This window comes from Colias croceus, chromosome 16, assembly GCF_905220415.1.
Source record: "Colias croceus chromosome 16, ilColCroc2.1".
Taxonomy (NCBI): domain Eukaryota; kingdom Metazoa; phylum Arthropoda; class Insecta; order Lepidoptera; family Pieridae; genus Colias; species Colias croceus.
In genome coordinates, this window is record NC_059552.1 from 3,938,827 (window position 1) to 3,952,796 (window position 13,970).

A 13,970-nucleotide genomic window follows, 5' to 3' on the forward strand; every position below is an offset into this window, starting at 1 on the left:
GTCATTGTTCACTCCGAACTGCCACCGGGACAGCCCAGAGGTGAGGACAGGGACCTCCCCCGGGAGCGCTCGGTTCCCGCGGGGTCGCTACTCCCCAACACCTCGCCACAAGGTGCCCTGCGGGGTGACTGACTGCACGGTTGGGATATCTATTGTAGATATGCCAACCGGGGGCGATGGGGTCGTCACATCCCTAATTATATATAATCTTATATGTATCTCATACGCAGCAGTAACAATAAATCTTTAGCTCTATAAAAATAAATCTTTTGTCACGGACATTTTGTTATGTAGTCGGTGTTATGATGCCAAGGGTGAAATAATAAATATACTTAGTGCGAAATATACAATAGAAATAGTTTTTAAAAATATGACATTGATATTCACATCTAATCCCGTACATATGTTAATTCTCAAGTATGTACCTATGTATGTTCTGTTTTTACGCTAAATCTCAGAAGTTTTTATGAAGTAAAAAGGCGTATTAAATGCATCCACTGTCAACAAGGCATCCTAAGATTGCACTGAGTGGTAGGCCTCTTGTGGTTTATTTGTTTATTTATTCATAATAAACGTATTTCATTTCATTTTTTTATTGGTTATTTCTTTCCACTTCATTAATCTTAATATAATTTTATAACTTCACACTTTAAATAACCAAATAAAAAGCTATTAACAAATACACCCTAACTCATCTTGAGCCATCGAATCGTCAAAACACCTATAAATATAATTCACGAGTGCTATAAAATTAAGAAGATACTATCTCACCTACCCTAAAGAGTTTTATTTCTGAAGCAATCTATAAAATAACAAAACAATACATAACGAGTTTGTATCCAGTATTAATGGGGTATTTACGATGAAAAGACGATATCGTACTTGGAAACAGTATAAACGACTAAAGTTCGGTTATAAAGGTAGTAAGAAAGTTATTTATTTTCTAATATGCGGTAATTGGTAATAAGCAAAGGTATTAACTGCAATATATCATCGCATAATCTCGAAATTGATGGAGTTAATTATTTTTATAAGTGCTACTAGAAAAAGATGAAAATTAAAGTAAATATAATACAATTAATTTTAAGGAGATGGTGGTTCCGTATCAAAGATTTTTTGTATCCAATATTAAATATTAACTGCAATAAAAACGACTTACAACAAAATACACAAGACTCTACATTTTTTACATTCACAGCTTTTTATACCACCTTGACACTAGTACAAAATTTTGCTGTAAAATCATATCTGAAACAAAAGACAATATACCAAGAAAATGATATTTACCTCACAATACAATAACAAGTTCTGAAATTTCACAATATAAATGAATAAAATATAAGCGATACACTGAAAGTATTTGGGAATAAACCCTACCTGTGTTTTGCAAAAGCAAGTTTGTAGTAAACAGAAGCATGTCAACTGGGAGCTTATTTCAATCGAGTCGGTATTTCGTTACGAACTTTGCCAATATCGTAGAACCAATCTACACGGATTTTCATAAGAAAACAAAATCGGATTTAGTATTTACAGAAGGGAACGTCGTATAACAATAGTATTTGTAATATTGGGATAAGTGAAATGTCTACGAATTTATATTTTACGCTAAAGCTCATCTGTTTGTAAAGTATTTATATTTTAATGGATTGTGATGAATTAATTTGATTTCTAAATAGTTAGTACTTAGGTACTTTTTTAGTTCTAATTTCTAAGTAAACTCTACAATTTATGAAAATTAAGAAAATATACTTGCCTTTTTATTAAAACTTCCTGCAGAACAACGTGTTTTATAATTTTATTTTATGCTGTCACAAAAATATGCACTTTATTGGTCGTTTGTTAAATTTAGGTAGCAGACATCAATTTTAGAAATACTCAAATAAACGTCGGCTTAATTTAAACTTTACTCATTCATAATTAATAATAATAATATTGAAAATGTGCAAAATGTGTGTGGTTTGTAATTTATAGTTTATAATAATCGTATGAACGCTAATATGCATAACATAAAATGTGTTGATTTATACCTTAACATTTCTTGTGTGGGCTTGAAATTGTATGTATTCATGTCACACTTAGGTATAGTGAACTCTTAACTAACAACTATAGTTTTAATTAGTATAATAACAGTAGTTGTCTCAACTTAAAAATGGTACATTAATTGTATTTAAAACGTATCAGACATATTTTAAGCTCTTTAAATTTATGATAATAAATACCACCTATTCCAAAATCCTTCTCTTTCCTTAAAGTAACCATTAATTTTAGTGAGGCTACAGTAAGGGTTGCAATGTCATCAGAACGTTTAATTACTGGAAAATGAACATCACACCGATCGACATTTTCAATTACACCCATCCAAACCAGACTTAATTACCGATAGCCGAAGGGAAGTACAGATCATAATGCTCAGATTTAAGACTAAACTGTTTATAAGGATTAAAATGTAATGTTATCGCAATCAGTCTTTCTTTATAATAATTTAATTCAATTATAAGGTTTTGATAAATGCAATCTTGAACTGCGATATACGAAATATGAATAGTAATCTTCCCAGTATTAGTAAATCCACTTATTTATTTATTTAAAAAAAACAATAATTAAAGAAAATATTTTATAGTGTCTATTTTTTTTTATTACACATTATTTTATGCTAAAATCCATATTTTCATATTTTTCTCCTCTTATAATTACTCTTTAAACGTTTAAACTTTAAATTATTTTCGAGAGACGATACATATGTATAATGTCGGAAAAATGAAAATATTGCAACCGTAAAATAAATTTTATTATCGCATGCCAAAAGATCAAACTTTGTAGATTGAATCTGACAGGGATTTCATGATTTATGAATCAGGTACTCAATACTGGAGCCAATTTTAAGTTTATTGATAAATAATGTGTATGAAATTGGGAAATAAAAATACTACAAGCAACATATTAATTTGGCTGGAATATTTTCGAGTACAAAAAAAGTTCGAAGTACCGTATTCAGTGCGAAAAATATTGTATTTAATCAGGAGGGTATAATTAAATGATTAATTGCATTAAATGATTCATTACAAAAAGTTGTCTTGTTGCTAAACCTAAAAAGATACATATACATATAAAATAGAATCCAGTTCTTGAAAGTTGAAACTTTTCTTCCATTTCAAAAATGCCTTTTTTTTTTTTTTTTTTTTTTATGTAAGAGCAGGTAACTGAGCAGGTGGATCACCTAATGAAGTGACACCACCGCCCATGAGCACTGACAAAGTTACCTTTGAGAGGCTGTTACCGGCTGTCGAAGATGGATATAGGCTCTCTTTTTGAAGGAATTTAAGTCATACACGTGCGGGAATACAGAAGGGGGTAGACTGTTCCACAAGGTGGTAGTGCGGGGTAAAAAGTGTCGCGAGAAGCGTACGGTACTCGTTCGCCAGCGGTCCAAATGGTGTGGATGGAAGTGTGCTTTATGACGGGCGGAGCGGTGGTGAAATTCCGCTGCAGGTATGAGGTCGAATAACTCCTCTGAACACTCCCCATGGTATATGCGATAAAAGACACACAGTGAAGCAATGTCTCGTCGCAAAGCAAGAGGGTCAAGCCGATCGCTAAGTCTTGGGTCGCCAATCATTCTAACTGCTCTACGTTGAACGCGATCAAGTGGAAGGATTTGGTATAACGGGGCGCCGGCCCAGAGATGTGAGCAGTATTCCATGTGTGGCCGTATCTGAGCTTTATATAGTAATAGAAGATGGTCAGGCCTGAAATACTGCTTCGCTCTGTAAAGGACGCCCAGTTTTTTTGAAGCTAGAGAAGCTTTGCCTTCCAAATGATCGCGAAACTGAACATCGTCAGAAATACTGACGCCAAGAATCGCGATGCTAGACTTGACGCTGAGGGGAGTGTTCATAAAGAGGGGAGCTGATTCAAATGGCTTTTTTTTGGCCGTAAATGCACATAGTTGCGTCTTAGTGGGGTTAAACTCTACGAGGTTTTTACGACCCCACTTTGAAACTTCTTCCAAAAGAGTTTCAATCTTGGACACCAAAGTGTTTCTGCACTCATCGACATTTTCTCTCGAGAAGTTAGCATGGCCAGAGTAAGAGGCGTCACCAGTACTATCATCTGCATAACAATGAATGTTACTAATTTGTAACATGTCATTGATATGCAGAAGAAATAGTGTGGGTGAGAGAACACAGCCTTGGGGGACGCCAGCGTTTACAGGCATAAGCTCCGAGCACGATCCGTCGACCAAGACCCGAATATTTCGTGCTGCAAGAAAGCTGGCTATCCATGTGCGTAACTTCTCGGGGAGTCCATATGATGTTAGCTTCGATAGTAGAGCCCGGTGCCACACCCGATCAAAGGCTTTTGCGACATCAAGACTAACGGCTAATGCTTCCCCTTTACTCTCAATAGCGGCAGCCCATCGGTGAGTTAGAAAGACCAAGAGATCACCAGCCGAACGTCCATGGCGAAAACCATACTGATGGTCACTGATCAGCTGGTTCTCCTCCAGGTAACCTAAGAGCTGACGGTTGATTATGCTTTCCATGACTTTTGAGAGCAAAGAGGTAATAGCAATGGGCCTGTAGTTAGAGGGGTCTGATTGATCGCCTTTCTTAGGGATCGGGTGCACGGCGGCGGTTTTCCACGAAGCTGGAGCAATGCCGACATCATAAGAGTGCTGAAACAAATGCGCAAAAACGGGAGCCAATTCTGGAGCACACGTTCTCAAAACAATGGCAGGGATACCATCAGGGCCACTCGCTTTATGGGTGTCAAGAGAAAAAAGTACCTTACGCACTTCACGTTGAGTAAAGCGTACATCGGACATAAAGTACTGGCACCGCGAGATAGTAGGCGGTACCTTTCCCCTGTCGTCCAAGGTGGAATTGGACGCAAAGAGAGCGCCCAATAAATCGGCTTTCTCTTTGGGCGAGTGGGCTAAGGTATCATCTTCCCGGCGCAAGGGTGGGAACGTCGGCTGCGTCGGCGGCCTTTTCTAATTTTATCTCTGCTCTATGTTAGACGAAAGTTAAGTAAATAAAACTGAATACAATATTACTAGTTGTATTATTAAAATACAATACAATAGTACAATTTTGTTTCAACAATAATTAATAATTTTTATTTAGCTTATTCTATAGATTAACTGTTTCTTATACAATCAATACAATACAAGACACTTTTTTATTCACCCTTGAACATAAAATGCTACTGCTTAGGCTATTAAAATAGCTCTACCATTTTTTTCTTACAGATCGTATATTTTCACTAATGTAATTTAATAAAAAGGTTTTTTCACCCAGTGAGCAAGCTCAATGAACCAATACAATTTATTTATTGCCTACACTATGTACAAGAAAAAAAAAACAATTATTTTAAATACACTAATTTTTTATTATCATTTTATGTAGACTGTTTTATTTAATATAACAAGACTATAATTCCATGGTTCATGAAATAATAATTATATAATAGAGATTAGAGAATAGAGATAGATCATCACATTCTTTTAATACATATTAAATAAGCATAAAAACCTAAGCGCATCCAGGCCTAAAACCCATAGAAACAAACATCGATTTACAGATTTTCTCACATTTCCATTCCGTGGATGATGCAATGCATATTATGTTGTCGGCGCAGCAGGAACCACCCTCATATTATTGATAGCACGATAGCACAACGTGTGTATTATTTATGTAATTATAATAAGATTTGAATTTGATATTACAAATTAATAATAATTAAAATAACTTATCCCTTGTAGGTATTATTTTCACATTAATTTACGTATAATACCTACACAAAATATACCTTAAATATACTGATGAAAATATACTAAGGGAATTTACGAGGTAAAATAATCCATACTTACTTAATATAAATGCGAAAGTAACTCTGTCTGTCTGTTACTCAATCACGCCTTAACTACTAAACCCATTTGCATGAAATTTGGTATAGAGATATTTTGATACCCGAGAAAGGACATAGGCTACTTTTTACCCTGGGACATAGGATAGGTTTCATCCCGGAAATCCCACGGGAACGGGAACTATGCGGGTTTTTCGTTGACTGCGCGGGCGAAGCCGCGAGCGGAAAGCTAGTTACACATAAACTTAAAAATACACTATTACCCCAGCTATTACTCTGGAGCACAGAAATAATCTGTATGGACTATGGGCTATTTCAAAAATTGACAAAATAAGTCAGTCCGTAGACTAAAAATGCATTCAACGAGATATTGAAATTAGCGTCATCTATTAGCATACTACGGAAGCACTACAAAACCGAGAAGTTCGGAATATTCAAATAGTTTCGCTATTCGTCACTAGATGGCGCTTTCCATATTACATATACTATTTTTAAGAGGTATTTATATTGATTATATTTTATTAATATTATTAAAATAGTAGGATTGGAAAAAATAGTTTTATGTATTAAATAATGCAAAAAAAAATTCGTTGCTGTTATTTGGTACATGTTTTGTTCATTTCAGAACGAAATATGTCATCCTTTCATGTTTCAAGTCTTGAGAAGTCCCCATTGATAAAAAAAAATTTTTGCATAAAAACGATGATAAAATTTACCGATAGGAAAAAAAATATTCTTCATAATTTTTGATATTTCTAGTACCTATTAATAAAATATGCAGACAAATGATGGCCCAAAAACTCATATTTATTGTATCTTTCTTCTTACCTACAACAACGCATACATAAAAAATATTATAGGAATCTAAAATTAAAAAGATAAAATCATAACATAATTAATATTCTTCAAGCTACCTATTTCAAAAACTCTATGTCCTAGTAGTAGGTAGCCTTGTAGCCGCTATTGTAGTTAAAAGTGTTCAGAAAATCCTTTTAAGTGTGGCGGTTTATAAGCAAGTCTTTTGTGAACAAGATGGCTCATCTAGATAAGTGGGTGAGGCTTTCATACTGAACTGAATATCCTTGCAATATCACAACACTCGAACCACAGACGCGGTCGATGCGTGGTTGAAAAAGAAAATTTAATTTCACAAATGTTGGATTATCTGTATTAGGTATAATAATAAACTAATAAGAGGGAACTTTCGCTCCTTATTTATAGGTAAGGTACAATTTTATACAAATCATTTTTAAACAACTGGTAACATCAGTCGTGTAACAAATAATTCGCGCAATTATTCTCCGAACCATTCAATTGATCTATAAGTAAGTATCTAGTTCCAAAAAATATTAAAAGCTCTAGCAATACATTCGTGTATTTTTGATGATTCCTTCAGTACATACCTTTTTAAGCAAAACCATACATAATTTATTCGCATGTATAGGTAAACCAGAATCTGATGGCAATTAGGGAAATCAAAATTTTGAGTGTGCAACCCTAGGGAAAATGGACTGAACGATCTTGATACTGCTTATTTTTTATTTTGTCCTCAACATCATTAGTCACATTACATAAGTGAACAATACTGTACTTAGTAATGAGATATCCACTTAATATTATGTAGGTAGATACTTACATGTATAATATACATGTGACTTTTATCTATGTAATACATAATATTATTATTTACACATACCTATATTTGTATATTCATTATCATTATGCCATGCAAAAATATGGATGTAACGATAATGCAGATCAAAACTAGATTGCTCATAATTTTTTATAAAATAAAATAAAACTATGTTTATTTTCGTAAGTATTAACTGATACACACATTATAAAATTGACTTGGACAGCTTGACGAATAACCGTATTGGAAACTCTTATAATAAGTTGTCATAAAATTATATTGTAATCAACAAACAATATTATTATTAGTAACCTACCTACTTATAATATTTTTAATTTTAAGTATCAAAACGGGTAAGTCCAATTTACCAATAAAATATTCAAAATTGAAAATTGTGATGTGTTTGACCCTTCTTCATCGAATGTTTTTCTATACACATTATAAACAACACCTCTTGCTTGTGATCGCAGCGGCTTTTTCGACATTTTCGAAGATTTTTTAGACAAAATCCTAAAATTATTCATCAATTGCAAAGAAGACAATTAATTTGACAACCAATTTGATAGTTGTCAAATAAAATTGCCATATGAAAATCTTTTATTTCTTAAATATAAATATGCCATCAGATTCTGGTAGACCTATATCTACTTACACTGCATTAATTTCCCTTCAATATGCAAAGGTATGGGCCATGCTATAACCGCATTAATCATTACCTTACCTGTGAGCTAGTGGTGAACTCTTCCGCCGGCGGTTCGCGGGCGAACCTCTCGAACTTGAAACTGTTCGAACGGTAAAGTTCGTTGTCCTCGCGCGACCGCCGCCCGCGGCAGAAACGGCGGGTGATCGAAGTGTGCCTGTCAGTTTAATTGCGCCAATCAACAAAGATATAATTGCGGAATCGTAGATTTTATGCCTTAATAAATTTATCTACGATGTTATGTACGGCTATTGTAACATTTGCATTCGAATAATTGTAAATTTAATATAAAATACAATGTAGAGATTTTGCTCTATTATCAAAACTATTCAATATAATATGATGTTACCGTTGTATTCATCAATAAATTAATAACACATGTGAATCATGATGCTTGTGCGTTAATGATAGGGTTGATTTAATATAGTGTTTAATATTTATACAAAAAATAAATAGCAATGTAGGTAATTTTACTCAATCGTAGGACGATAGCTGTTACTAGTTATTACTCTGTACGACACAGATCTCAATCAAAACGTGCTTTAGCATGGTATTTCAATGTGCAAATCGATGAATTATTTAGTATAGTCATACATGTAGCATTAAATTCACATTTCTTAGATTACTGTTATTAACTCATAATATTATATTATAATATAAAGGTAAGTATAATTTAATTACAACCATGGTAAAAATCAACTACATACATATATGTATTTTCTTTCTTTTCTTTCTTTCTTTCTATAGGTAATAATTATGGTTTCTAATTATTGAATTACTTTCGTAGATCAAAATAAAATATATTAGAGACCCTAACCTATGCCCTAACAACAACATCAGGTCCGGTCTATGGGTCCGGTACGTAGCTGTTTGTTTAAAATACTAATCACAATGAAGTATTACTACTTGGCGATAGATGGCGCGACGTGTATGAGAATGTGTTTAATAATTATTACGCTATGTAGAGTTATAGAGCCTATGCATAAAAAAAGTATAAATATACATTATTATTTATTATTTATTACTTTATGTTTATAAGAAGTATTTAAGCAAGATATAAACTTTTTGTGCAAGCAATAGCGTAAGGTCTCCTTAGGTCATAGATGTTAATATTATTATTACCAAAGTAGCTACATACTATTATAAAAAAGTGCTTAAACAATGGTAAACAATGTTATTAAGCAGTGTAACGGATTGCAAACGCCGCATTAATTATATGAAGCTATCCAGCGTAAACTGCGTTGCTTTCAATGCTCATTAAAAATTGCAATTAAATAGTTCGCAGTTATCTTTATGCTCACCTCGAATCACTTGAATGTAAAGGCCATTGAATGCCAAATATTTTCAACTTGGCGGGTGGGCGGCGCTTTTGTTCGGTACGGGTGTTCGTCTCCTCAACGGGAGGAGTATGATGCCGCCCGCCTGATGATGCCCTGGTTCCACTCCTTCGACGCCTACGTCTGCGTCTCTCGACGAGAATAAAATTGTCACCGTTCCGTATAATATACGACGAACGAAGCGTCGACTTCTCCTCTCCCTGACGCTGACGTATCAAATCAGCTGTTCTTAATGTATGGATGTTCTGGTACTCGGCTTCTTGCGGAGCCGATGACGTCACTTCCCTGCTAGTCCCACTTCCATCCCTTTTCTTGCGGGAGGAATGGAGACCGACTCGACGCCAAACCTTTTCCATGAATCCGTATTTGCTGTCATCCCATTATATTCTGGTCACTGCTGTCACACCACGGCGCAAGGCAATCCACTTAGCACAACATTTACAGTTTAACACACAATAATTTTAACAAGACCGGGTTCGAGCACTCTTGAATGGAAGCCCGCGTGGTGTCTCCCGACGAATATATGAATAGAGTCACGTCACAGACCACTGAATGGTTAGGCACTCATTATCATTGTTCGCAAGACGACCGTCTAGTCAAATTCGCGTATCGGGAATTTTAGATCGGAGATAGAGCACACAATGATGAGTCACAGGAACCAGGGCGATAGTCATTAATTCAACATAATATCAAGACGTACTAGGTTAGTGGAATGAAGGGAGAGAATAACTTGTTTTTTGACATCACATATAAGGTCCCGGCCCTGTAGACAGGGTGCGGACGGCTCACGCATGCGCAGTCCCCCTCGCCACTTCAGCCCTCGATCGTACAAAGTGCCAAAATGGCGGAACTCCGACCCCCTTCCCTTTATTGAATATCTAATTTTATCCTTGTATTCGTTATGTACATCGGCTGTACTGCACTCTCAGCCTACTTTTTATTAAATTCGCTGCGATTCTTCCGCGAACAAAAAATTAATTAGTCGCTTCTGAAGAGACAAACTGCAACATTTAGTTAAAAGAGCTCGTTGTATGCTGATTGTAATGCAGATCTGTTTTACCTTTTGGCTCATATTACGTTACGTGTACCTACGGTGTCAATAAAATGAGCTTTTAGGGTTCCGTACCAAGTTCGTTATATTATTATATAACATGTATAATTGTATAACTATGTATAATATTTTAGAGTACATATAAGTTTCACTATAGCCAAATAATAAACAAAGAAATCACACATAATCATGAATGCTTATGATTAGAACTCATTTTTTCTCTTTATTAAAGTAAATTAAAAGTCAGAAACCAACGCTACACAACCATGCATAATTTAAAAAAATAAGATTTCGGTGGGTTGGGTAGGTACAATTGACCAAGCATAGAATTCTGTGGTCATGGGCGTAGCCACGGTGGGGCAGGGTGGGGCACTTGCCCCACTCTAGCTTTAACCTGGAAGGTAGGTAGATACCTAACCAAATCTAAAAATTGAAGTAAGTACCTACTAACTCTTTTGACTGACTAACACCTAACAAGTGTCATACGCCCAGCGACCAAACAGCTGAAGATTTTTGGATCTATTTCGTAGTGTGGTAGGTGAACAATAAGGTGTTTTGAATAAGAATAATTCGAATAACGAATTACACACGAAAAAAGAAAATAGCTGAGGTTTCTATGTTACATGAACTGTAAGAAAAATGAGTATAGTACCCCAATTAGTTACCCCACTAACTTATCCAATTTCACTTTTGTTGTTTTACACGTTCTTCAACTCACTGATACTTTTTACTTTAGACTTATTCGCCATCGCAAATGCCTTCGCGAATGCCTTCGCAAATGCCTTCGCGAATGCCATCGCAAATGCCTTCGCGAATGCCTTCGCAAATGCCTTCGCGAATGCCATCGCAAATGCCTTCGCGAATGCCTTCGCGAATGCCTTCGCGAGTGCCTTCGCGAATGCCTTCGCGAATGCCTTCGCAAATGCTTTCGCAAATGCCTTCGCGAGTGCCTTCGCGAATGCCTTCGCGAATGCCATCGCGAATGCCTTCACAAATGCCTTCGCAAATGCCTTCGCGAGTGCCTTCGCGAATGCCTTCGCGAATGCCTTCGCAAATGCCTTCGGAAATACCGGCGGTACAGCCGCCGGCATTTGAAGACCTGGATATAACTTTGGGTACATACTTGGTACATACAGTTGCTAGTTACATATTATTTTTTATTGTTGCCCCACCTTGAGCCCATGGCTAGCTACGCCCATGTCTGTGGTTAAAGATACACTTCCTGCACACCAGGATCAAGGGTGTCCATTGATTTAGAATAGGAAATATGTTAAAGTTAGTACATATAAGTTATACAGAACCCTTAGAGCGCCAGACATACGTACCTACTCTTGTCTTTTAATTTATCTTATACATGCAAAAACCTTTAGTATGCTGTTCGTTATTAAAAAAAACTTTTCAATTAGTTCGAGGAACTCAGGTACTTCAAATAACTCATAAACTAAAACACCTTTATATTTTTCATACACAAAGTTCTCATCTCAAAAAGCTCTGTTTGAATTTCTATGCACACAACATCCTTTTCATGAAAGTATCAGTAAAAGCAGTAGTAGGTTCCTTCTTACTTACCTATTTCAGTTTAAACTTACCGTTAGTATTCAATTCAAATTTATTTTAATATTTAGAACTGTATAAGTACAAAACACATAAACAATCGGATATAAAATGTTTACAAAAACATGTAACAAAAATGTATTCTTAGGCCCAAAAGCCAAAGGTGCACTTTTTTAAACTATTATTTGTGATACCGATTTTTTAACTTACATTTACATAAACATGAGGGAGAGCGGTTTATATATAAAAAAACAGTTCAGTAGTTAAAAAGCTAAGGTTCTTAGTTCTGTTAATTATGTTCCAATCTATATCTAGTAATATAATAAAGCTGAAGATTTTGTTTGTTTGTTTGAACGCGCTAATCTCAGTAGTTAACTAGTTACTGGTCCGATTTGAAATATTATTTCAGTGTTAGGAAGCTATTTTGTCGATTATGGCTATAGGCACTATATATACACATTTATTAGATATATCATCACGCTAAGACCCACAGGATCGAATCCACGAGGGTAAAACCGCGGCACGCAGCTAGTTTGTAATAAAACTTGTTTAGGTACAAATTATTGCCATGCAGAGAAAAAATAAATCCCATAAAAATTATGGTGAAAGTATATAAACAGGTGTTTTAATGTTATTCATCCCATAACAGTTTTACTCAAATACAGGAACTGAAGCTAAAGCTTTTAAAAAGTTTCTTCCAATTTTATATCAGACCATAGTTTACTATCAGAACCTATATGCAGAGCTGCAGAGGTTTGATAGACACATAAAGAAATAAAGACTTTAGGTATCTCGGCATTTGCTCTCGGGAAAACTAACGATGTTACTCATTGCAGTTGGAAAGCTAGAGTTGGGGAGTTTTAAAAAGTTATTTATCGATAATTTCATCTCGTACCTATATCTTGTCACTGATTCAATGTGTCGATATCGTGAATTCATTGCTTTAATTAACATGTAGGTACCTATTGTTTTTTGTGATTATAATATACCTAACATTTTTCTAGTCGTATTATATTTTACTTACGTAGTTAGTCTATAATTACTGAAATAGAGAAAAAGAAAATAATAGATAACAATTGCTCTTTATACCTACGAGTTCAAAGATAAAAATCGCAAACTTTTATGAACTCATCCGTTCCTTTCCTTTAATTAAACAACGGTAAAATCCCAGGTAGCGCTTCAATGCATCCTCTTAGGCTCCACTTTAACGTGCAGTTGCATAATGTAGTTTTAGTTCACATCGTTACTATTGCGCCTGTGTACCTAGGTTTCAGGATGCAAGACAGGATAATTATTCATCATAAATGTAGTACTTAAATTAAAAAATAAAGATATGTCTCTGTTTTTTATTTTTTTTATTTAATACTTGAATAAGTACTGTTCATGAAAATAATGATAAATAATTTGAAGAACTAAAATATTAGTCGGAATATTTTTTGTTTATTATTCACTAGCTAAGTACTTACCCAAGCACATCTCCGCTGCGTCTATAAACTACTGCACTGATATTCATTCTGTTTTCACTTTTCACCGATGGATAGCGTGGTTCTCGAGGTAGCTAAGATTTAGACAACATAATCCATATCATAAAAAAGGAACCATTTATTGTTTTGTATTTTTTGTTTGTAATGTAATTGTATTGACCGTGGTATTGACACAAAAACTATTTACTTAACTGATTTCACTGAAATTGCATTTTTTCGTGATTCCAGAGTGCTGCAGTGTAAAGAATATTTATGTAGCATGGATCTATAGTCAAAGAAAAACCCGCATAGTTCCCGTTCCCGTATGATTTGCGTCATTTTCCCGGGATAAAAAGTGTCCTTT

General features: G+C 34.9%; 1 protein-coding gene across 1 annotated transcript in view; it reads right to left on the reverse strand.

The window, feature by feature from the left end:
- Positions 1–10,269, reverse strand: part of LOC123698312 (serine/arginine repetitive matrix protein 1) — a 146,171-nt gene extending 135,902 nt beyond the window's left edge. Inside the window, exons 1-2 of the mRNA XM_045644891.1 lie at positions 9,503–10,269; positions 8,223–8,358 (exon numbers count right to left, since the gene is read on the reverse strand). Of these exons, the coding sequence (XP_045500847.1) occupies positions 8,223–8,358; positions 9,503–9,894 (528 nt within the window). The 5' untranslated portion in view covers positions 9,895–10,269. The remainder of the gene's footprint in view (positions 1–8,222; positions 8,359–9,502) is intronic.
- Between the last annotated feature and the right edge of the window lie 3,701 nt (positions 10,270–13,970).